The 23,292-nt window shown below is 55.5% G+C and overlaps 1 protein-coding gene and 1 pseudogene across 2 annotated transcripts; one reads left to right on the top strand and one right to left on the bottom strand.

The window, feature by feature from the left end:
* The window catches only part of LOC132334709 (zinc finger protein 850-like), an 800,740-nt pseudogene that overhangs the window by 347,397 nt on the left and 430,051 nt on the right, over window positions 1-23,292 (top strand).
* Window positions 1,932-5,031, bottom strand: LOC132334795 (zinc finger and SCAN domain-containing protein 20-like). 2 transcript variants are annotated; one of them, XM_059860942.1, is made up of 3 exons: window positions 4,902-5,031; window positions 3,012-3,093; window positions 1,932-2,825 (listed from the first exon to the last, which is right to left on the bottom strand). In XM_059860942.1, the coding sequence occupies exons 2-3, from the start codon at window positions 3,064-3,066 to the stop codon at window positions 2,155-2,157; spliced, it is 726 nt and encodes a 241-aa protein (XP_059716925.1). In that variant the 5' UTR covers window positions 3,067-3,093; window positions 4,902-5,031; the 3' UTR covers window positions 1,932-2,154. The 2 variants fall into 2 exon arrangements, with proteins under 2 accessions (XP_059716925.1, XP_059716926.1); XM_059860943.1 differs by lacking the exon at window positions 4,902-5,031 and adding an exon at window positions 3,602-3,942.

The raw sequence follows: 23,292 nt of genomic DNA, 5'->3' as shown, positions 1-23,292 counted from the left end.
CACAGGCACTCACACACACACACACACACACACACACACACAGACATACACACACAGGCACTCACACACACACAGACACACACACACACAGACACACACACAGACACACACACACACAGACACACACACACACACACACACACAGACACACACAGGCACTCACACACAGACACACACACACAGGCACTCACACACAGACATACACAGACACACACACAGACACACACACACACACACACAGGCACACAGACATACACACACAGACACACAGACACACACACACAGAGGCACTCACACACACACACAGACATACACACAGGCACTCACACAGACACACAGACACACACACACACAGACATACACACACACTCACACACACACACACACACACACTCACACACACACAGACGCACTCACACAGACACAGACACACACACACACACACACAGACATACACACACACACAGACATACACACAGGAACTCACACAGACACACACACACACACAGACACACACACACACACACACACACACAGAGGCACTCACACACACACACACACACACACACACACACACACTCACACACACACAGGCACTCACACACAGAGGCACTCACACACAGACACACACACACACACACACACACACAGACATACACACACAGACACACACACACACACATACACACACACAGAGGCACTCACACACAGACACACAGACATACACACACACAGGCACTCACACACAGACAGCTCAGCAGCGGAGACACGGGAGGGTCCAGGTATGGAGTTCCCGCGTGCTTTATTTCAGGGGACGCTGAAGAGGTCCAGGGGCCAAAGACAAAGCAGGGTCTAGGGTATAAATACAGGAAAAGAGGGGGCGGAGAAGAGCAACAAGGACCCAGTAGTCTGAGGGCTCAGGGGCAATACACAGGGAAGGGACCAACAGGGAATGCTAGAGTGGATAGGCAGAGACATAAACCAATGGGAAAACAGGGAAGGGAGAACTCTCTAGAACATGAACATATGAGGGTAAAAGGGATAGGAAAGGCCAAAAGGCCAATATGGAGAATGGAACTGGGACAAATTAACATAGTGCTGCAGAGCACGATGGGGGAAGCTTCCTTCCTCACCCTGAGCTGTGAGGAATGCCCGGAGCCTTAAGTGCATCTCTCTGGGGGATTGCTGTTGACCTTGCCCCAGTAAGCTCACAGGTCTTCACAATTACACACTGGAGATGTCTGAGGCTGTTCATCATTTCTCTGCTCCTCATCACCAAAGCAACAGACTCTGGCTTGTGCCCATGGCAACCACCCCTGGCAATGGGACTACATGGGGCTACTCTCAGGAAACCCCCCAAAAGCTGGGGAGTGCCCCAAAACTGCCTCAGAAACGTGAGATACTCCAGCATCTCTTCATGAACATCAAATACCCAAAAACGGGCTTCCCCTTCCTTTATCATCCCCAAACTTTGGCTGTCTCATTCCAGACCCCAGGCCACCTCCCCAGTCCCAACCCAAACCCATCCCACCCCTCATGAACATCAACCCCCTTCCCAAGCTCTATTTCCCCCACTTCACAACTCCCAAACCCCATCCCACCCATCTTGCCCCACCCAAACCTGATCCCACCCATCCCTCCCCACCCACTGCTGATTTCACCCCTCCTGATCTGCATCCCACTTTGCCCAATTCCATTCCAACCCAATTTCACCCTGAGGGGCTCCAGAATTGTGTAATTTTGGCATGGGATCAAGTAGTTTTAAGTGGCATTGAGCAGTTTTGAGCAGACAGATTAATCTCTCTCATCTTTTGGAGTGCCAAGAAATAAAGACAACTAAACCAGATGCCCCCCAAACAGACCCATATCTACCCAGATATCTCCCAGAATCCAATATTCCCCCAAAACACAAGGAAAATGTGAGGCCTCTGTTGAATTTGTTGACTTTTACCCCAATTTTCTATGTTTTGAAGGGAGAGAGATAAATCAAAAGATAATGAGAGGCAAAGAAAAAGGAACATCAACCACTTCCCACTGCGTATCAAAGGGAATGTGGATCACCAGGGCTCTGACTAATGTGGGACCTCTGATGGGGATGGAGTTGGAGCAGCACACGAAGCTCTTCCTGCAGTCGGGGCTCTTGCAGGGTTTCCCTTACCAGTGCCTCCGTTGGTGTCGGGTAAAGAACGAGCGGTCTGAGAAGCTCTTCCCACACTGGGGACACTCGTAGGGCCTCTCCCCAGAGTGGATGCACCGGTGGGTGACGAGGGTGGAGTTGTGTTTGAAGCCCATCCCGCAGTCAGGGCAGCGGAAGGGCCTCTCCTCTGTGTGAATCCGCTCATGTACAAGGAGGTGGGACCTGGTGTGAAACCTCTTCTGACACTCAGGGCACTCGTAGGGCCTCTCCCCGGTGTGGAACCTCTGGTGGACACCCAGGTCAGACCTGTGGCTGAAGCTCATCCCACATTCCAAGCACTCATAGGGCCGTTCCCCAGTGTGGATCCTCCGGTGGCAGATCAGGTTGAATCTCTTCCTGAAGCTCTTCCCACACTCCAAGCACTCAAAGGGCCTCTTGCTCTCATGAAGCTGCTCATGGGCCACCAGCTCTGAGCTCTGGCTGAAGCTCTGTCCACCTTCCTGGCCCAGGACTGGTATTTCCCCCTCAGAGCAACCTGGGCTGGGATTGGTGTCCCTTCTCCTCTGGGACCTCTGGGGCTTTTCCTCCCCATTGGATTCCTGCACTGCGAAGCTGCCCAAAATGGGCTCTTCCATGAGGTTCTGCCCCGGGCATTGGTCCTCCCTGGTCTCCATCCTCAGTTCCTTCCCTGGGGGAGGAAGGACAAGGAGAGAATGGGACTTGCCTGTGTGCCAGAGGGAAGGGGAAGGAGATCCCCACAGTGCATCCCCAGCAGGACAGCGTTGGCAGTGGGATTGTCCTGCAGCCAGGGGCCATGCTGGGCTGGGAGATGGAGCAGGAAAGAGGGGGAAAGGGGCACTGACTTCCTCCTCACCTGCCTGGGTGTCCTGGGGCATCTTCCTCTTCCTCATAGCCTTCTCCTCCTTCATTCAGCCAAGGTTTGGGAATGGGAAATCCTGGTTTGGGAAAAAACAAGGTGTGAATGCCTTGGGCTGGGGATTCCTCCTGCCCAAGTCCATCTCTAGAAGTTACCTGGTGTCCATAAAAACCTCCAAAATCAAGAGTGAATCAAAAAAAGCCACCAGGAGTGTCCTATTTCCAGTCTCATCCCTCTGTGGTTCTGGTAGTCCCCCGTCTCAGGGCTGCTGGGGATCCCATGGGTTCTGGGGATCCCCCCTCTCCACGGTCCTGCTTAGGGATGCTGGGGGGTTTCAGGGTCCCCCTCTCCAGCTTCCCCTCAATCCAGCCACTTGGGGCTCCCTCCTCTTCCCACAACCCTGTCCTGGTTTAGGGCAAATTTGGGATAAAACCCCCAAAAGGGGTTTCCTCTAGAAAGCAAATTATAGCAGTCCCTCCCCCAACCAGATCGAGAAAAGATTTCCATGAAGAAAAGGGGAAAAAACTGTTTATTTAAAAGGCAAAGCATCACCAGCACAAAAAATAAACAATATTAAAAAATAAAACCTCTGCCACTCCAAAAGAGATGACAAACTCAGAAAGTCCCTCCGTGGGCTGTAACTCGGCTCACTCAGTCTCTGATCAGTCTCTTATCAGTCTCTTTTCAGTCCCTCTGGCACTGGAAATGCTGTGGCCCAGAACCGGCCCGGTGGACCACAGGTGCGAGCTGCCAGTGGTGTTCTGGGTGTTCAGTCCAGAGCAGGTTTAAAGAGCTCCAAAGAAAAAGAAAAAACACAGTCCAGGGAACTTCTCTGCCTCAGGAAGCTAAAAACTAACTAAAAGCAAAGGAGAGCTCTGTCCTGCTGTCTGTCCATTTATAGACAACTGATACCTTAGATTTCAAGTTCTTCTGTTCTGTTTTGGTGTGCAGCTTTTAGCTTTATATTAAGTATTACTGGGATCTTTTCCCGGGGTGGTGAAGACAAAACAATCCCATTCTAGCTGGAGACTCAAGGACAATCTCTTCAAACTTCAGGCCCAAAGCGCAAACAACATGAAAAGAGGAGGGTGGGCAAGCAAGGAAGGAGGATGAAACTTCATAATTTGAAGCTATTGATTGGGCAGTTAACTCCTATATACAAATGGACTAAAACTTATAAAAATATGAGATCTTGTGACCGAGCCCTCTTATGCTCCCATCTTGGAGCCATCCGGGCAGAGACACCACTATGGCTCCGGTACTGCCAGAGTGTGGCCTTTGAAGAAAATTGAATAAAAATTCACTTTATTTCTCTTAACTCCGTCTGGCCTCTGTTCCAGCTCCTTAAGGCAGCAGAACAATCCAGGAGATGGAATGTGGAGGAGTGAGTGTAGTTTCTGAAAACAAACTGCTGCTTCTTCCTCCACCCCTTCGCTCTCGGAGGCAGCCTTAAAGGTGCAGAACACATTTCTGGGCTGAACGGACCGATGGGGGTACGAGCATCATGAAGTCACCCCAGGACACACCCCTGCCAGGGTTAGGGGGTCCCGTCCCCCCTCATCTCCAGGCTGCCGGGGGTCCCCCAGCTCCGGTATTGCCCCTTCCCCCCTCCCCACCCCGGGGATCCCCTGTTCCACAGCCCCGGCTCTCACGGGGATCCCCAAAACCAATGTCCCACCCCGTTGGTACGGGGCCATCCCCACGTGGACCCCCCGGGACCCTCCCCAGGGGCGATCGCGGCTCCTCTCCCTCTGAAAAAGCTCCTCTTGGGAGGCCCGGAGATATCCGGGGCTCGAGTCCGGGATCTGCCGGCTCCGAACACTCTCCAAAAAAATCCTCCCGGAGACCCCTCGCTGGAGTCGGGGCGAGCTCGGCCTCCGCCCTCACCTGCGGCTCGGGGCTGGGGGCGATGCTCCCGGGGCAGGGGGTGCTGCACACTCAGCGTGCGGGCGGTACGAGCGGCGGGATTCTCCCGCTCCTCTTCCTCCTTCCCTCCCTCCTCTTCCTCCCGCATTTCCTCCACTCCCAGCCCGGACCCCCCTTTCCCACCCCTCTGCCCCACCCCTCTGCTCAGCACCGGCTGCTGGGTGGGGGGAGCCCCCGATCGGCCCCAGGGGTGGGCAGGGGGCTCGGGGACCCCCCGGTGCGGATCCGTCCCCCCAGCCCGAGCCCCAAATTCCGCTCCGGGGGCCGCTGGGGTCTGCGGGTCCGCCCGGCAACCGGTGAGTCATCGGCGAGAAAGGCTCTGGTTGGCTGGAAATTGTTTAGTGCGTTCTCTGATTGGCTGGAATTGTGAACGGCGCTGTGCCCTGCGGGTGTCCCTCGGAGCTGCGGAGTCCGGGCCGGAGCCTTTTCCTCTTTCTTTCTCTCTCTCTCTGAGAACTTTTTCCTATTTTTTTCTCTCCCTCTGAGACCATTTTTCGATTTCTTTCTCTCCCACGGAGACCTCTTTCCTATTTCTTTCCCTCCATCTGAGGTCTCTTTCCTCTTTCTTTCTCCCGCCCAAGAACTCTTTCCTATTTCTTTCTGTCTCTCTGAGACCTCTTCCCGATGTATTTCTCTCCCTTTCTCCTCCCCAATTCTTTTTCAGCTCAATCCAGGTTTGAGCAGATCCACAGGTTGCGTTCCCACGGTCTCATTTGCACCTTCACTGGGGCAGAGGCGAAATCATAACCCTGGGGCAGGGTCCCTTCCCACCGCAATCCTTCCAGGATTCTCTCGGGGACCTGCTTCCATTTCCTCCCTCCCTGTGCTTCCAGCCAGAAATGTGTTGGAAAATGTCCAGCAAAGCCACCTTTGCTGTGTGCTCTGGGAGCCCACAGAGCTGCTGGACCTTGTTCCCTGGCCCTGCACAGCTCCTTGGGAGGCACGGCAGGAGCAGCACCCTGGGAGCCTCTGGAATGCCCCTCTGGGATCCATGGCACACACTCCCAGGGGCTAGTTCCCAGCCAGGAAATTATGTTCCTGCCCTTGAAGGCAAAGCCCTTAAGAAGGGACCCAAAAGCCAAGTGGAGCAAGATCCTACAGTGACATTTCACTGCCAACCTTCATAACTTCTCCCATGGTTGTTGTAGCTCGTGGATTGGGAATTAAATCAGGGCAGGGTCTTTGGTAGGAGCTCAAGGGAGACACTGAGAGAGAAACAGAGCAGGCAGAGAAAGGTAGGGGAGAAAGGAGGATGCAAACACAGTAAGCTGAGACGGTGGAACTGTGAAAAACAAACTGGAACTGGCTGAAAATGAATAGAACTGAAAGAAATTATTTTGTAACTTTATTTCCTATTGTCTTGTTTTGGAAAGACAGGTGCCTGCTAAGGAAGACAGGAGTCTCCCCTGAAATGGAGAATGCAAACCCTCCCCATCCCTCTGAATTGCTATGAATTTTAAATTAAGGGGCTCTCAGAGAAAAAACATGGGAGCAGGAAATAACAGTTCTTTAATAGGGAAAGGGGAAAAAAAAAAGGATGAAATAAAACAATGTAATACACTAGAAGAATACTGACAGAGACAGAACTCAACCTGATACCCTGTTGGTCAGGGGGTTGGTAGCAGTCCAGCTGGAAAAGTGGCTGCAGTCTTCCTGAAGTGTCAGGTGTGGTTCTGTTGGAGCAGGGGGGGGTCCTGTAAAAAAGAGTGTATTCTTCCTCCACAGATCCATGGAAGTAGAAGCAGCTTTTGTTCCTCTGGGGAATCCAGTGGGAAGCCGTCCTGGGTTGTCAGAATCTCCAGATTATATCTGGGTAGCAATGCTTGGTTCCTCCCTCTGGGCAGAGCATCTCACAATGGGATGTTACAGTTCTTATCAGGCATGCAGTGACATTCAATAGCCTGTTATCAGCAGCTGTCCCCTACCGAGGGAGGGGTGATTATGATCACTCAGGGAAAGAGAGAAGGGGAATTGCCCACTTGACACCAGACAACTGCCATACAGATGGTAATAGGCTACATCTTGCCTTGCAATCCAGAACATTATCCACCCCTTATTCTATTCCCATCTGCATCACAATGAAACCTTATGCACAGTTCTCACTTAAGACTAGGTTTCCCTGTGGTACACAACAGCTTTCTCCATCTTTCTGCATTACCCATCAAGTGTAACCAGGTCCTTGAGCAAAAACAATTCCACGGATGGGTTTGTCTTTGCCTGAGGTAGGAGTAATCCAAACAGTCTTTCCTAAAATACCTTTCATGTGTACAACAGGGACTTTATCTCCATCCACTGTGTGCAGGGGCTCAGACTAGGCAGGACCAGCTCACTTGATGGACCCTCTGGTGTTGACCATCCATGTGATTTTTGCTAAGTTCATTTTCCAATTTCTAAAAGCCCCTCCCACCAAGTGCCTTCAGGGTAGTCTTGAGTAGTCCATTGCACCGTTCAACTTTCCCGACAGCTGGTGCATGGTAGGGGATATGATATATCCATTCAATACCATGTTCCCTGGACCAGGTGTTGATAAGGCCATTCTTGAAATGGGTCCCATTGTCCGACTCAATTCCCTCAGAGGTTCCATGTCTCCACAGGACTTGCTTTTCAAGGCTCAGGATGGTGTTCCAGGCAGTGCTGTGAGGCACAGGGTGGGTCTCCAACCACCCAGTGGTGGCTTCCACCATGGTCAGCACGTAGCACTTGCCTTGGCGTGTCTGGGGCAGTGTGATGTAGTCAATCTGCCAGGCCTCCCCATACTTGTACTTGGACCACCGCCCACCATACCACAGGGGCTTCACCCGCTGGGCCTGTTTGATGTCAGCACACGTCTCACAGTCATGGATAACCTGAGAAGTACTGTCCATGGTTAGATCTACCCCTTGGTCTCGTGCCCACCTCTAGGTGGCATCTCTGCTGTTATGACCTGAGGCATCATGGGCCCATCGAGCTAGGAACAGCTCCCCCTTGTGTTGCCAATCTTAGTCTTGGACACCTCTGTTTTTGCTGCCTGATTCACCTGTTCATTGTTTTAGTGTTGCTCATTAGCCTGACTCTTGGGGACATGGGCATCTACATGGCAGACTTTCACATGTAGCTTCTCCAACCGAGTGGCAATGTCTTTCTATTCATCAGCAGCCCAGATTGGTTTTCCCCTACGCTGCCAGTTGGCCTTTTTCACCTTTCCAGCCATCCCCACAGAGCATTGGCTACCATCCACAAATCAGTATAAAGGTAGAGCTTTAGCCACTTCTCTCTCTCAGCAATGCCCAGGGCGAGCTGAAAAGTCTTGAGTTCAGTGAGTTGGCTCGATCCACGACCTGTCATGTGGGGCTCCATACAGCTGCTTTCCACTTACGGTTCATCCCTACAATGCTACAGGAACCGTCTGTGAAAAGAGCATAGCGTGTTTCCTCTGCTGGCAGATGGTTGTATGGTGGAGCTTCTTCAGCATGTGTCACTTGCTCTTGTTCCTCTTAATCAGTGAGATCAAAGTTTTCACCTTCCGGCCACTTTGTAATTATCTCCAAAATCCCAGGGCGATTCAGGTTTCCAATATGGGTGCGCTGTGTGATCAGAGCAATCCATTTACTCCATGTAGCATCAGTGGCGTGGTGGGTGGTGGGAACCTTTCTCTTAAACATCCACCCCAGCACCAGTAGTCGGGGTGCCTGGAGGAGTTGTGCTTCCCTGCCAATCACCTCTGAGGCAGCTTGAACTCCTTCATAGGCAGCCAAGATTTCCTTCTCTGTGGGAGTGTAGTTGGCTTCGGACCCTCTGAAACTTCAACTCCAGAATCCCAGTGGTCAGCCTTGAGTCTCCCCAGGCACCTTCTGCCAAAGGCTCCAGGACAAGCCATTGTTCCTGGCTGCAGAGTAGAGCACGCGCTTCACCTCTGGTCCCGTCCTGACTGGGCCAAGGGCAACTGCATGAGCGATCTCCTGCTTGATCTGGGCAAAAGCTTGCTGCTGCTTAGGGCCCCAGTGGAACTCATTCTTCTTGCGGGTGACCAGGAAAAGAGGGCTCACGATCTGCACAATCTGGCTGTACTCAGGAGTATGCATTCTCCAAAAACCTATGGCACTGAAGAAAGTTTGTGTTTCCTTCTTGCTAGTTGGTGGAGACATTGCGGTGATCTTGTTGATTACCTCAGTGGGAATCTGATGCCGTCCATCTTGCCACTTTACTCCCAGGAACTGGATCTCTTGGGCAGGTTCTTTGACTTTGCTCTTCTTGATGGTGAAACTGGCTTCTAGCAGAATCAGGATGATTTTCTTTCCTTTCTCAAATACTTCCACTGCCGTGTTCCCCCACACAATGATGTCATCGATGTACTGCAGGTGTTCTGGAGCCTCACCCTTTTCCAGTGCAGTCTGGATCAGTCCATGGCAGATGGTGGGGCTGTGCTCCCACCCCTGGGGCAGTCGGTTCCAGGTGTACTGCACGCCCCTCCAGGTGAAAGCAAACTGAGGCCTGCATTCTGCTGCCAGAGGAATCGAGAAAAACACACTGGCAATATCAACAGTGGCGTACCACTTTGCTGCCTTGGACTCCAGCTCGTACTGGAGTTCCAGCACGTCCGGCACAGCAGCACTCAGCAGTGGAGTCAATTTGTTCAAGGCACGATAGTCCACAGTCAATCTCCATTCTCTGTCAGACTTGTGCACCGGCCTGATGGGGCTGTTAAAGGGTGAGTGGGTTTTGCTGACCACCCCTTGGCTCTCCAGCTCACGGATCATTTTGTGGATGGGGATCACGGCATCTCGGTTCGTCTGATATTGCCGGCGGTGCACTGTCGCAGTGGCAATTGGCACTTGTTGCCCTTCCACGTTCAGGAGACCTACTGCAGATGGGTTTTCTGACAGTCCAGGCAAGGTGTTCAACTGCTTAATGTTCTCTGCCTCTATAGCAGCTATTCCAAAATCCCATCTGAGTCCCTTTAGGTCTTTGTAATAGCCATTCCAGAGAAAGTCTATGCCCAGAACACACGGGGCCTCTGGGCCAGTCACAATAGGATGTTTCTTTCACTCTTTCCCAGTCAGGCTCACCTCGGCTTCCAACAGGGTCAATTGCTGTGATCCCCCTGCCACCCCGGCAATGGAAACAGATTCTGCTCCCACATATCCCAATGGTATCAGGGTACACTGCACACCAGTATCAACTGAGGCATCGTATTTTTGTGGTTCTGATGTGCCAGGCCATTGGATCCACACCATCCAGAAGATCCACTTCTCCCGTGCCTCTCCCTGGCTAGAGGCAGGGCCCCTCTAACCCTGGGTATTATTTCTTTCCTGGGCATACATGGCAGAGGTTCCTTGAAGGGGATCAGACAGATCATACTCAGCAGCTCGGTCATGGGAGAATGAGGCTACCTTCACTTTACTGGAGTTCCCTTGATTAGTGTTTCCCTCCTTGAGTTGACACACTCATGCTGCCAGGAAAGAAGTGGGTTTCTCATTCCACCTTCCCATGTCTCTGCCCCATGGTCCTGCAGAAAGAACCACAGGTCAGCCCGTGGGGTGTACCCTCTCTCTCTAGCTGGGGAACATTGGGCTCTGACTTTGGGGCCTGTGACTCGCACTGGTGCAATGTGGGAACTGTTCCTCCTCACCTCCTCCTTCATCTCCTCTCTGAGTTCTTGGAGCACAGCAGAGACATGAGCCTGCATTGGGCCAGTGATCATACTTTCATAATTTCTAAGCTTGTTGGCAACAGAGCCCACTGTCTCTCGGTTGGTATCGGCATTAATTGTTGCAATGAAGGTGATGTATTGAGATGGCCCCAGATTTGCCAGACTCCACAACATTTGCCCTGTGCACCTGAACTTGTCAGGGTCATTTTCATGCTGTCCATCCCTCCCAAAGAGTACCTCCAATACTGCCACTTCTCTCAGCTGTTCGATATCCTCCTCCCCCCTCAGAGGGTCTTCCAGCACATTCTATGGTGGTGCTCCTGCATTCTCTCCCTGTGGACAAACCTCCCTCTGGCACTCATGAAATCTACTCCCAGAGGGAAAGGGAGCCTGGCTCCCTTACAAAAATCTGATTGATACTTGAGTCCTGGGTAGGGGGTCCCAATTTCCTTGCCTCACCACCATCCAGTTGCACAGCTGTACCCATAAGGTCCCAGACCCAGAGTAACCAGATTGTACAAGCCTCATATCCCCACTGTACAATGTCTTTGTGCAGATTACAGAGATTTTCATACATCAGGGATTCAGTGATGATCTCAACTCTTGTCTCTCCTGCGGGTTGTGAGGGCCCTCCTTTCTTATCCTCATCTGGGTGCTCTGGCTTCATCTCAGACCTCCTTGTTTCCACCGGGGCAACTGCTGCTGGCTGTGATTACCTTTGCACTTCAGCTGGAACCTGGACAGTTGTAACATCTGTGGGTTCCACTGCTGCACCATCAGACTCTCCCTCTTTGAGGCAGGGGAAGGGTTTTTCACCAGCCAAGGAAATGTACTCCTTCAGCATCTGGCCCATCTTTTTCTCTAGAACCCCCACCCAACCTGGGTGGTTCATTTCTGAGATGGGCTCTGGGGCAGGGTCAGGCTCTGGGGCAGCAGCATCCCTTGTCTCTGGGGTAGGTGTCAGTGTGGTTATCCAGGTTAATCTTCCTTTATCTCTGAATGCTAAATGTAACAGGCCTATCAGCAGCACCAACCACTGTATGGTATCTTTAGCATTTAGAGTGGATCTGAACCCTTTGAAAACTGGTGGGGCAGACCCAAAGAGCTGGGTGAAGGGCTGGGATAAAATTTCCCCCAGTGTCATTTCCTCACAGTAAGTACCATTATTAAAGTAACCCCCAAAACATACACTTAGTGTCTGATAGCTCTGAATCCATGTGCCTGCCTTCCAGAGGAAGTTAAAAATCCATTAATTCCTCACCTTATTAAGCCATAAAGCAAACTGGATAATAGCCACAGCAGCCTTAGTTATGGTGAGCCTGTGTTCCCAGGCGTGGCCAGGCTGCTCCTGATGGGGCAGAAGGAAGAGCTCCAGGCCCTCTGTGAGGGTGACTGAGGGCAGTGGGCTGTCAGCAGGGGCTGGCTGGGTGAGCTGCAATCCCTGGGCAGGGAGCTGCAATCCCTGGCGTGGCTGTGGTGGGCTTTGCTCCTTGTGTGGACGAGGGCTGGCGTGGGCAGAGCACACAGAGATTTCAGGGATGCAGGCAGGGGGATTCATGGCCAGCACCTTGCAGCTGATCCCCTTGGCCCCTCCTCTCTTGTGGCCATGGTAACAGCTGGGTGGGATGGCTCTGGCAGAAAGGTCTCCTTGGATTCCTGCACATCCAGGTTCTGACTGTGGCTCTGTTCCTCTCTCTTTCAGCCCTTCAAGGCCTGAGTGAAGACAACAGCCCCTCCTGCATAAGCATATTTGTTCAGGTGATATTTGAGGGAAGAGCTGCAGAACTACTTTCATCTGCTGGCTCAGAAGAACCAGTATCTCTTTAAGACCTCCAGATCTCTTGGAAGGTGAGACTACCTGGAGACCAGAGGAGATCAGCTGGAGCTCCAGGCACAGCTGATGACTGTCACAGCTGAGCCTGTGGGAAGCTCCCATAGCTCCTGCCTTCTCTCTTGCTGTTGACAGCCCTCAGAACCTGCCCATCCCCTTTCTTCCCTCCCAGCTCATCCCTTTGCTTTGCCTTCCATTAATAAACAGTTTGGCTTCTTTGCTTTACCTGCATCTCTGTGGAGCTGGAGCGATGCAAATCCGGAGCCCTGGGACACACAGGCCCCTCCTGCCATTCTCTTCCACACTGTGTTTTTTGCACAGACACAGAGGAACGAGGGCAGATCAGGCTGGAAAGGTCCCTGTGCTGAAGGTCCAGTTCCACAACACTGTGGAGTTACAGATCTTGCTGAGCACCCTGGAGCCCCTGGACTTTGGAAGAGCAAACCTGAGGATGCTCTGAACCCAGCTGTGAGGGATTCCATGGCAAGCATCCATGGAGGGCAAAGGAGCTTGGAATGCTGGAAGGTTTCAAGAACAGCTTCCTGAAAGCACAGCAGTGCTCCATCCCTGCACAGGATCAGGAAGAGGGCAGAACCAGAGACCATCTGGGCTTAACAGAGAGCTTTGGGTGTGCCTAAGGGCAAATGAAGCAGCAGCACGGTGCCTGAGACTCGGAGGCGCGACCGTGCCAGTGCCCAGAGTGCTGTCAGGCAGTGCTGGGATCCCAGGTGTGGTTCTGGTCCCCACAACCAAGGAATGGCAGCCCCAGGCTCAGACCCAGTCAAAAGCCAAACAAGTGAGACCAGAGGGAGGGCACCTTTCCAGTTTCTCTTGGGCATGGCTGCAAAACAGCCCCTGCTGCTTCATCCTCTGCCTGTGTTTGGGGTGTGCTGGTGGCAGAGCCAGCCAGGTTGTGCTCTGCATTCCAAAGCCTGTTGGGAGCCAGCATGAAAAGCTCTGCATGCACAGCTGAGAGTCCTGGAAGGTGCTGGCAAGAGCATCCTGCAGGAACAGGGCTCTGGGCTCTGGCTAGGAACAGCCTGGTTTTGCTGCTGTGACCGCAGGCAGGAGTTGAGGCAGGTGAAGAGGCAGTGGGCAGCTTGTGTTTGTAGAGGGCCTGGGGCTGCACCTCTGAACCTCCACCTGGAAACACACTTGGGGGAATATGAGCTAGAGCTGGAGTGCCTGTCCTGAAAGGACCTGAAGTCATTCAGCCTTGCCAGCTTTTCTTAAGAGTGTATTGGTGTTGTCCAGGAAAGCTACACATTTGGGGAAATGCCTTTGGAGGAAGGGGATTGCTTCTCAAGGAAAGTTCTTCCCAGGGAGCTCCCAGTGAGGTGGGAAGGGTGATCCAGGAACCATAGGCCTGGCAGCCTGAGCTTGCCACTGAGGAAGGCCTTGGAGCAGATCCTCCTGAGTGCCATCCCACGGCATGTGCAGGGAACCAGGGGGTCTGCTGGAGGGTGGGAAAGCTCTGCAGAGGGACAGGGACAGCTGGGGGTCCTGCTGAGGTGTTGAGGGCTTCTGTGTTGGAGTTTGGGGGTGTTGGTGGGGTGTCGGGGAAGGAGTTGTCTGCAAGGTGAGAGGTCTAGGCTGGAATTTAAGTCAGATTTAAAGCAGCATCTGTGGTTTGGCACAACTTTGGTTACAGAGGGCAGAAAGACTGTCTGTGACTATTCTTGTTCATCGTCCTGATTCTCCTGCAGGGAACAAGAGGGGAGAGCTGTACTTTACTGGCAACTTAGATATCTGTACCAGGGGGAGGATTAGTCCTTTTGCCATCTACTCATTTGTTTGGGCTACTATTGTAACACTGAGTGGACTTTAATTTCTTGAGAGCTTTTATTCTTTAAGAGAATTAGGATAAAATCATCCCTTCATAGAAAACCATTTGCAAACCAAAGAACTGTCCTTTTTTTACCTCTGTGCAGTGTTATGTTCTGTAAAGTGACTCTCAATGGATAATGTTAAGGCAAATGAGTTGCTGCTTTGAGACAGGAAGCAAAATTCCAACTCGTCACCTTCTCAGGCCATCCCAATGAAGTTGGGAAGTTGCAAATTTTTGGAACTACTTGAGTTGAGCAACGGGAAGTAAAGCTTTCCTGAAGTGAGGATTCTTAAATGCCAGATTCTTCTGTGCCTTTGCCACTAAGGTGTTTTTGTGCTGAAGGAAATTCCTTCAATGAGAAAATAATTTCAGCATGGAATGAGAGCTTCTGACCCAGACCAAGTGTTGCCAGCAGTTGCTCCAGGTGCTCCTGCCAACAGCCCCTACAGGAAGGAGCACAGTCCCCAGTGCCTGTGGGCTTTGGCTCCCTCTGGAAGAGAAGCCCCCCAGGGGAACAGGTCTCTGGGGCAGGAGATGGGCACCAGCACTGCCAGGGCTCGGGGGGGGGGGCAGGTCTGCTTGGGCAGGGACTCTGCCACACCTGCTGATGTCAGCGCTCCCCGGGCCCCAGGGCTCAGAGGAGCATTCGTGCCCTGGCCCACACGTTCTATGTCCATGCCACACCCGTGGGTTTAGGATGGCCACCAGCCAGGACATGTCCCAAGGAGGCCGAGCCAGCTTCTGTGGAAGGTCCTGTGCCTTTCCCAGTGCACCTGCATCGGCAGCCCTGGAGGCTCCTTCTGCTGCCCTGAGCCCACAGAGCAGGGCAGCATTTGCTGATGGTTTGAGCTGTTCCTAAAGACCCTGTCGGGCTGTCTTAGACACTTGGGGTGAGAGATTCCTTCAACCTGGGCCACTTTGGGTGGGCTGGGGGCGGCCCCAGGGCAAGGGGCAGTGTGTGCAGGGGCCCTTTGTGACACAGTGCAGCATGGGCACAGTGGCATAGAACAGGTGTCCAAGGGCCCTTTGTGACACGTGGTGACATAGGAGCTGGCAGTGACAAGAGCACACCACAGTGCTCGGAGCACACAACGGGACAGGACAGGACAGAGCGGTGCCGTGAGGAGCCCCCACACAGCTAACTCGTTCCTGTCCAAACCGGAGCCTTTCCAAGGTGTTATTGCTGCAGCTGAGCTCGAGGCCTGACCACAGGACTTGGTGCCCCGTGGTCTCCCTTCTCTTCTGCAGGTGCCCTTGAGGGCAGAGCGTGGGACTTGGTGCCCCAGAGGCATCTCCCATCCCTGCTGCCAGTGCCCTCGAGACCAGACCACAATCCTTGACAGGAGTCTCCTGTCCTTGTGGCAGGAGCCCTCGAGACCAGAGTGCAGGACTTGCTGTCCTGTTGCCTTCCTGAGGCTTCTTACTTGAAGGTGCCTTCCAGGCACCACTGCAGGACTTGCTGACTCTGAGCTTTTCTGAGGCATCTCTCCAGCAAGTAGCCACAAATCCACTCAGAGACATGGAGCAGAGACCCCTAAGAGTGCCCAAGCTGGCCTGGGTGGACGAGGAGGAGGAGGAGGAAAAAGGCGCTGGAGCTGCTCCAGCACAGGAGACTGAAGAGCAGGTGCTGTTTGAGCTGCTGCAGGAGGGTGAGTGGCAGAGCTGGGCCACAGGGTTGGTGCCTGCAGCCAGCCTGGCAACATCCCATCCCATCCCATCCCATCCCATCCCATCCCATCCCATCCCATCCCATCCCATCCCATCCCATCCCATCCCATCCCATCCCATCCCATCCCATCCCATCCCATCCCATCCCATCCCATCCCATCCCATCCCATCCCATCCCATCCCATCCCATCCCCTGGGCCATGCCCATGGACAGGGGCCAGGCAGACACCCCGCAGTGGCCGTGCTCCATCCCCTCAGGCATCCCAGGGCTTTCCCCACCTGGGGAGCGCAGGGCTGGGCTGTGTTCTCCGGCCTCTCCCGCAGCCCCTCAGCTCTGGCTGCGCTCGTTCTTTGCCAGGTGCAGCCCTGGAGCGCACACAAGAGCAGGACCCCACCCGTGGCCTCTTCCGCCGAACAGCGCAGGTACCTGCAGCCACCCCCAGCTGGGCTGGGCCTGCTTTCACCGCACTTGGAGCATTCCATGCAACATCCCTGGCTTCTTGCCCTTCTCCTACAGCTGGTTTGCAAATTCATCAAGAGAATTCGGGAGGAAGAGACCAGCACCATGGGAACTGGGCTCAGAGCATACACGCATATCTTCAAAACCAAGACCAGTGCTGCCCTGCTGGATATGCTTGTAGAGGAGGGCTTTTCCAACCCAAAGCAAGTAAGCAGCCTGTGGCCAGGGTTTGATCCTCCCAGGAATTGCTTGGCCTCTCAAGCCACACCCACTGGTCACTGGAAGGCTTTGAGGCCATGGCAGTGTGGTGGGAAGGGAAGAACTTCTCTGGGGACCCTGGGGACATTCCTCCTTCTGGCAGCTTTCCAAGTCTTCCTGTGCCTTCTCCAGGTGCCCGCCCTGGTCAGGTACATCCACCAGTGGCTCCTGGCCAATCAGTTTGCTGAGCACAGGCTGAACAGGACCCTGCTGGATCTCACCGAAGCACAGCCTGCTGATGTACTAATGACGCTGCTGCGTGTGGCCCCATCCTGTGACAGGTATGGGGCCCACCTGCCCAGAGAGCTCAGGGCTCCCCAGCCCATCAGCCTGTACAACTTGGCCCAGGTGTCTGACCAACAGAGAGTTCCAGGGCCCTCTGGCTGCTCCCTTTGCCAGCCCTGGCATGTCACCTCCCATGCCTGCTGCCATGCTCCCTCCCTGCCCCTCAGGGGTCTGTCCCCACAGGGCTGGGCTGCCTGGGTGCTGCCAGTGAGGGACAATGGGCAGAGGCAGAGCTGGCAGCTGGCTCAGATCCCCACTGCTGCCCAGGCCATGGTGCTCTGTCTGAGACCTCCCTGAGACGGAGCTCTAACCCCACAGAGCTGCCATGGCTATGTGGAAGACCATCATGTGCTCGCCCAGGACTGCAGAACCAGTGCTGCTGATCCTCCTGGATGTGCTGGGGAGCTGGCCAGAGCACAGCACGTGCACCTCTGATGGGGATGAAACGGGTGTCTTTGCCCTGGCTGTGAGTTTCTGTAACTGGCCTTTGCTGGCCCCAAGGCCACCTCTCCAGCAGCTCTCCATCCTCCTTCCCCCACTGCATCTCCCTGCCTCAGGCGCTGGCCTCAAACCTGGCCCAGGGGCAGCTTCAGGCCCGCCAGGCCCCGTGCTCCCCCTGTGTCTCTCTGGGCCTCTTCCTGCCAAGCTCGGGCCCTGCCACACTGACACCTCAGCACTGAGCACTGTCTCGGGTGGCTTTGTCCTTTGCAGGCAGCTGTGGTGATGTGGAAGATCCTCCAGGTGCCCTGTATCCCACATATGGTGACGGTGTATTTCCCCCGCCTCTTTGTGCATCTGCTCTTCCAAGTGCTCTTCAGCACTCTGGATATGCCAGAGGAGGTCATTACCTTCTGGAAGGGATGCCAGGAGCAACATGGCCTTGCCACCAGCCCCAGGAGGTGCTCCATCCTACTCCTCCTGTCCCTGCCACGTGGCCTGGGAAGGAGCCAGTGCTCCCAGCGTGACCTGGGCTTTGCTCTGCACGCAGGTTTGCAGTGCAGACCCTGAAGTCCCTGCTCTGCCGAACGCAGCACGAGGATGTGGTGGTGGCAATGGAACACAATTGTGGCTGGGACATGCTGCTGTGTGCTGACACCCACCACTGTGCCGTGAGTCTGCTGGCCAGGTGAGACCCCCTTCTCCCCACTGCCTCTGACATTTGTGCTCTGTGCCTAGGGAGCTCCACACAGATCCTGTGGTCGTGGGCGAGAGGGTCTTGTCACCGAGGGACAGCCAAGCAGACTGGAAAAGGCTGGGAGAGGAGGGTGCCCACAAGGAGCCGCCTCCCAAATAGTCCAGGGCCACTTGCACAATGCTGGGGAAAGACCAGACCTGTGTGTGTCAGTCCTGGCGGAGGTTTGTGCCCCTGGCCCACAGTCTTGGCTACTTTTTCTCCTGCCAGGGAGATGTCCTGTGTCTCCATCCCTTTGTGTTCCCGGATCGCTCGCTACCTGCTCCGGCTGCTCAGCACACAGGAGCCACGCTGGGAGCTGCCTGCCCTGGCATTCCTTGTGGAGGTGAGCCTGATGGCCAGCGCTGCCTCGCTCAGCTGCCTCCCAGCTCTCTGCCCTTTCAGAGCCACAGCTGCCTGGGATGGAGCCCGTGCCCTGCGCTGCTGCCTGGGCCCGGCCCTGTGCGGTTCCGAGCTCCTGCCGGCCGGGTCCGCTGTCACTGCCCTGTGCCTTTCAGGTCCTCGAGTGCCTGGACTTGAGTGAACGCAGTGCTAACAGAGTCCTGCAAATCTTGTCAAGGCAGCTGCAGAGGGAGTGCAGGGAGAGGCGTCGCCTGGCGCTCAGGGCCCTTCTTGATCTCACTGACAAGCCCTCAATGGTGAGAAGGGGGCAGTGGCTGAGGCTGAGCTAGGGAATGCAGTCGCTTGGGCTTGGCTGGGCTTTGGGAGCTGGGGCAGCTGCTTCCAGCTCTCCTGCCTCCCGCTTCAGCTGCCCAAGTGCTTCGGGACAGGCCTTTGGCCTTCAGGCCCTGCAGCAGGAGGATGGCATTTCACAAATTTGTGTTCTGCACAGACCAAGAAAATGTGGAGCCTGACTGAAAGTCTTGTGGAGTTCCTGTGGGACACAGATGGAGAGATAGTTATCATGACAGTCATGCTACTCAGCTTTATCATCTTGGACAATGACATGCTGATGCCCAGCCCCATCACACTGCAGCTGCTCGAGGCGCTCCTGCCACTCTTTGACCACGTAAGGCTCACTGCCCCCAGCCACGGCCACTGGATGCTACCTGGATAATTCGTGACCTCAGGATTTGCAGGCCTGCGTCAAGCTGAGCCCCATGCAGCCGATTCTGAGGTCTTTTTTTCCTCCTTTCAAACAGGACAATAGCCAGGTGCAGGTAATCTCCATACTGCTCTTCAGAACATTGGTGACTCATCCAGCGGAAAAGGCAAAAAAGGCCCTGAAGACACCCCTGCGCCAGAGCCTGCTGCCACTCTTCTTCCACTGCCATGATGAGAATCGTCTTGTGGCACAGGTGAGGACTTGTGGGCTGCTGCAGTCGCCCTGGCAGGGGGCTTGGCTGCCTCCTGCCCTGGTGCCTGCCAGGCTGCAGCCTCCTCCAGGCCTTGGCACAGGGACACGGGTCCTGCGCCCTGGGCTGTGGGGTCATCTCCTCGTCTCTGCTGCTCTCCAGGCTTCACGGGAAACGCTGCTTTGTGTGGCCAAGTTCCTGAAGAGGAGGGATCTTGAAAGACTTCTGAAGAACAAGAAGCTGTGGAAATTCACCGAGTGCCTGGTAAGGACGGCCTGGAAGCCCCAGTCTCAGCCTGGAGAAGGCCCCCGAGGGCGGTGCTGAGAGTGCGGGGCGGGCAGCTGTGCCCCTGCCCGCTGCTGCACGCAGAGGCCGCGCGGGCTCTTCTCCAGGCTCCCGTGGGCCCGAGCCGGGTGCCCGTGGAGCCCCGGCCCGGCAGAGCTGCGGGGCGGGCCGGCACCGCGGCTCCCCGGGCAGCAGCCGGCCCTCTGCCCCTCCCCTCGGGAGCCCGGCGCCAGCGGCTGCTGGCCGCGCCTCAGGGCTGTGCGGGCAGGGGAGGCCGGTGCTGGGCGCAGGCAGCGCCCGGCCGAGGGGCTGAGCCCGCGCCAACCCTTCCTTCCCTCCCGCCGCTCTCTCCAGCTGGCAGAGGACAGGAGCAGAGCGGCCGAGCACCTGCGCCGGGCCCTGCCATACCTGCAGAGCCCACAGGAGCCCCTGCGAGAGGCGGCCATCAGGTTCATGGGTGAGCCACAAGCCCGGGCTCCCTCCCCGGCCCGCCACAGCTCGGCCCCAGCCCCGCCTGCTGCCCCGGCAGTGCCGGCCGTGCCCGGCGCCGTGGAGCCCCGGCTGGCCTCGGCGCTGCTGCCGCCCTCTGGCAGCCGTGCCCTTGGGCGGCAGCGTGCGGCCAGGGCCCGGGCTGAGCCCTGCCGGGCCAGCAGGCCGTGTGGCCACAGCGCCGGCAGCGCCGCCGGCAGGGAGCTGTGCCGCTGGGGCCGTGACAGGCACTGTGTTCACAGGGATGGCTGGGCAGTACCTGAGGGGGAAGAAGGAAGAGCTCCAGCTCATCTGCACTGGTGAGTGAGGGCAAGGGGCTGGCAGTGGGGGCTGGTGGGGGCAGCTGCAAGCCCTGCCCCGGCTGCAGAGGGCTCTGCTCCCTGTGCGGACGAGGGGCGGCATAGGCAGAGCACACAGAGATTTCAGGACCACGTGGGGGATTCGTGGCCAGCAGCTTCAGGCTGGTCCTGTTGTTCCCTGCTTCCTCCTGGCCATGCCTAGAGCTGGCTGGGATGGCCCTGGCAGGGGGCTCTCCTCACGTCCCCAAAGATTTGGGATCTGACCATGGCTCTGTTCCTCTCTCTTTCAGCCCTTGAACACCTGACAGAGGACATCAGCAGTGCTGTGTCAGACATGGCACTTCAAACATTGTATGTCCTCCGGGCACTATATAGTGAGCAATATTCCATCTTCCAGAGGCTGCAAGATCAATTCTGCACGGCATGGAGGACACGGCCTCGTCTGTCAGGACTCGGCTGGCTGCGCTGCTGGAGCTCTGCAGAGAGCTGAGCCCAGAGGCTCTGCCTGCTGGGGCCACCTGAGCCAGTGGGAATTCTCTATTTCTTTAGGATTGTTCTTTTCTTCTTTTTGTTTTTTTTCTTTAGTCTATGAATATAGAATGTGTTATAATACAGAGACTCCCAGGAGTTTTCTTTTGCTGGCAAGGGTTAGCAGGGCATAGGGGAAGAGGGGGAAAAGGGTGCCTGGGCTCAGCCAACTGCCCAGACGTGCAGTGTAGCAGGGAAAATGGTCAGAATGCCCTTGGCCTTTGGTGGTTCTTCTGAAGCCTTTGTGCAGGTGACAGAGCGGCTGGGCAGGGGCCGGAGCTGCGGGGATCCTGGCGAGAGCGGTGCCTGGAGATGGCCACAAGCCCTGTGCCAGCCAGGAAGGGCCATCTGTGTCCTCCTGCCCGTGTGCTGCTGGCTGGATTGCTGAGGGCTCCGAGGTGCCTCTGGCTGGGGCTCCTCTGGAGCTGCTGTGGGGCTGTGGTGCTGCTGCCGGGCAGGTTGGCTGGGATGGGGGAGACCCTGAGGGGACAGAGCCACGAAGGGATGAGGGGCTGGAGAAGCCCTGACAGGACACGGCAGTGGGAAGGCACGAGGGGGGATGTGTGAGGGAGTGGGGGGCTGTAACATTGGCAGGGGGAGGGAATGGGTTGGAGACAAAGAGACCACTCACCCCGATGTCCATGTGGCAAACAGAGAATGTTTATTCTCAAGCCCTTCCTTCTAAAGGGCCTTTGAAAAACCCAGTCTGGATAATTTCATTACTCTGATCTCTATGCCCTGTCAGATTCTGGCCAGTGAAATGCTGCAGCCTTGGCAGAGATGTGACTGGGTGAGGCCCCTCTCAGTCAAACCAGGGGCTGGTGCATTCACACAGTACCAGCCAGCCTGCACTGTGACACACGGCAACAGAGTGCATCGCTCCGGGTGCTCCCCAGGAACCTCAGCTCTGGGAGCACTGTCTGCCCCAAGCTCCAGGGGCTGCAGTGTGAGCCCGGCTGAGCTCTGCCCTGGGGCCATCCTGCAGGGACAGCTGGAAACAGGGAGCATTCCCTTGCCACAAAGAGCCAAGCCAGGCCTGCAGGGCAGCTGCTCCAGCCTGGACTGCACTGTTGGTGCTGTGCTCTGGGCTGGGGCTCCCCGCACAGGGCACTGGACTGGTGTGCCAGAGGAGACAGAGAAGCTTCAGCTTCAGCCAAACTGAGGGGGGTGCATGGGCTGGGAAGAGTGGGCTGGGGAGGCTCAAGGGGATTCACAGAGCTCATCCTGCTGAAAGGATGAGGAAAAGGGAATAGGAACTCAGCAGTGAGCAGAGCTGAGGGCTGGAGAGTGGCTCTGAATGACACTAAAATCCCACTGGACCTCTGAGACATTGCTGCTCCTCAGCCAGTCCCAGGATGAATTCCTAAGTCTGGGGCTCCCTCTTCCTTGTGGTGAGGGGGCACCAAGGAAGGCAACAGTGTGATAGAGACTGCGATGGGCTGGGAGCTCACTGCGGGAAGAGAGCAGTTGGGAAGTAAAAGGCAGGCAGTGGAGAGAACTGTTCAGAGAAGGGCTGAGCAACAGCTAGAGCAGGCTGCGAAATGTAATTTGGGGTCACCCCAGATTGATTTCATTTCAGAAGTTATTGAACAAGTTTTTTTTTTTTTTGGGGGGTGTCATGTTTTCCCTTGGAGGTGTACACTCTGCAAACTTGAGCTGTGTTGCCGAAATGCTCAAGCAAGTCTGTGCTACAGGTCACACCATTTCTTCTTTGGCTGATTCCAGCCCAGTGCTGAGCTCCAGCAGAGCCCTGGCAGAGCCCAGAGCAGCCTCAGCACCCACAAAGCCCAGCTGCAAGGAGAGACACCAGAAACTGCCTGTCAGCTGAGGGCTCCTGTGCCCTTGTGCCAAGGCCTGCGGTGCCCAGGCCATGCTGGCTGTGCCCAGAGCTGCCCATCCCTACTGCCTTTGGGAGCAGAGCAGGAGGGCAGGACATGTGCCCAGCCTGCAGCCAGCCACGGCACATCCAGCCTTCAGCAGCTGCCCAGAGCCAAAAAGCAGCTGGGCAGCCAACTGAAGAATTCATTGCATCTGCCCCAGCAAAGGGGGAACCCTTCGTGCCTGGCCAGGCCATGCCATGCTCAGATCTGGGAGCATCCCCATGGCTGTGGACTCACCTGCTATTTGGGCATGGAGCCTGGCTTTGAAGAAGGTGCAAGAATCAAAGTCCATCATCTTCAGCTGGCCAGGCTGAGGAAGAGATTGTCATCCTTGAGGTTGTCCTTGGTGTCTCCAGCAGCAGCCCCACCAGGTACAGCTTCTCCAGGGGCTCCTTCTCTTTCCCTGGGGCCAGACCAGGCTGTCA

This window comes from Haemorhous mexicanus, chromosome 16, assembly GCF_027477595.1.
Source record: "Haemorhous mexicanus isolate bHaeMex1 chromosome 16, bHaeMex1.pri, whole genome shotgun sequence".
Taxonomy (NCBI): Eukaryota; Metazoa; Chordata; class Aves; order Passeriformes; family Fringillidae; genus Haemorhous; species Haemorhous mexicanus.
The sequence above is the reverse complement of the archived record's forward strand: the minus strand, read 5'-3'. Positions and strand labels throughout refer to the sequence as shown.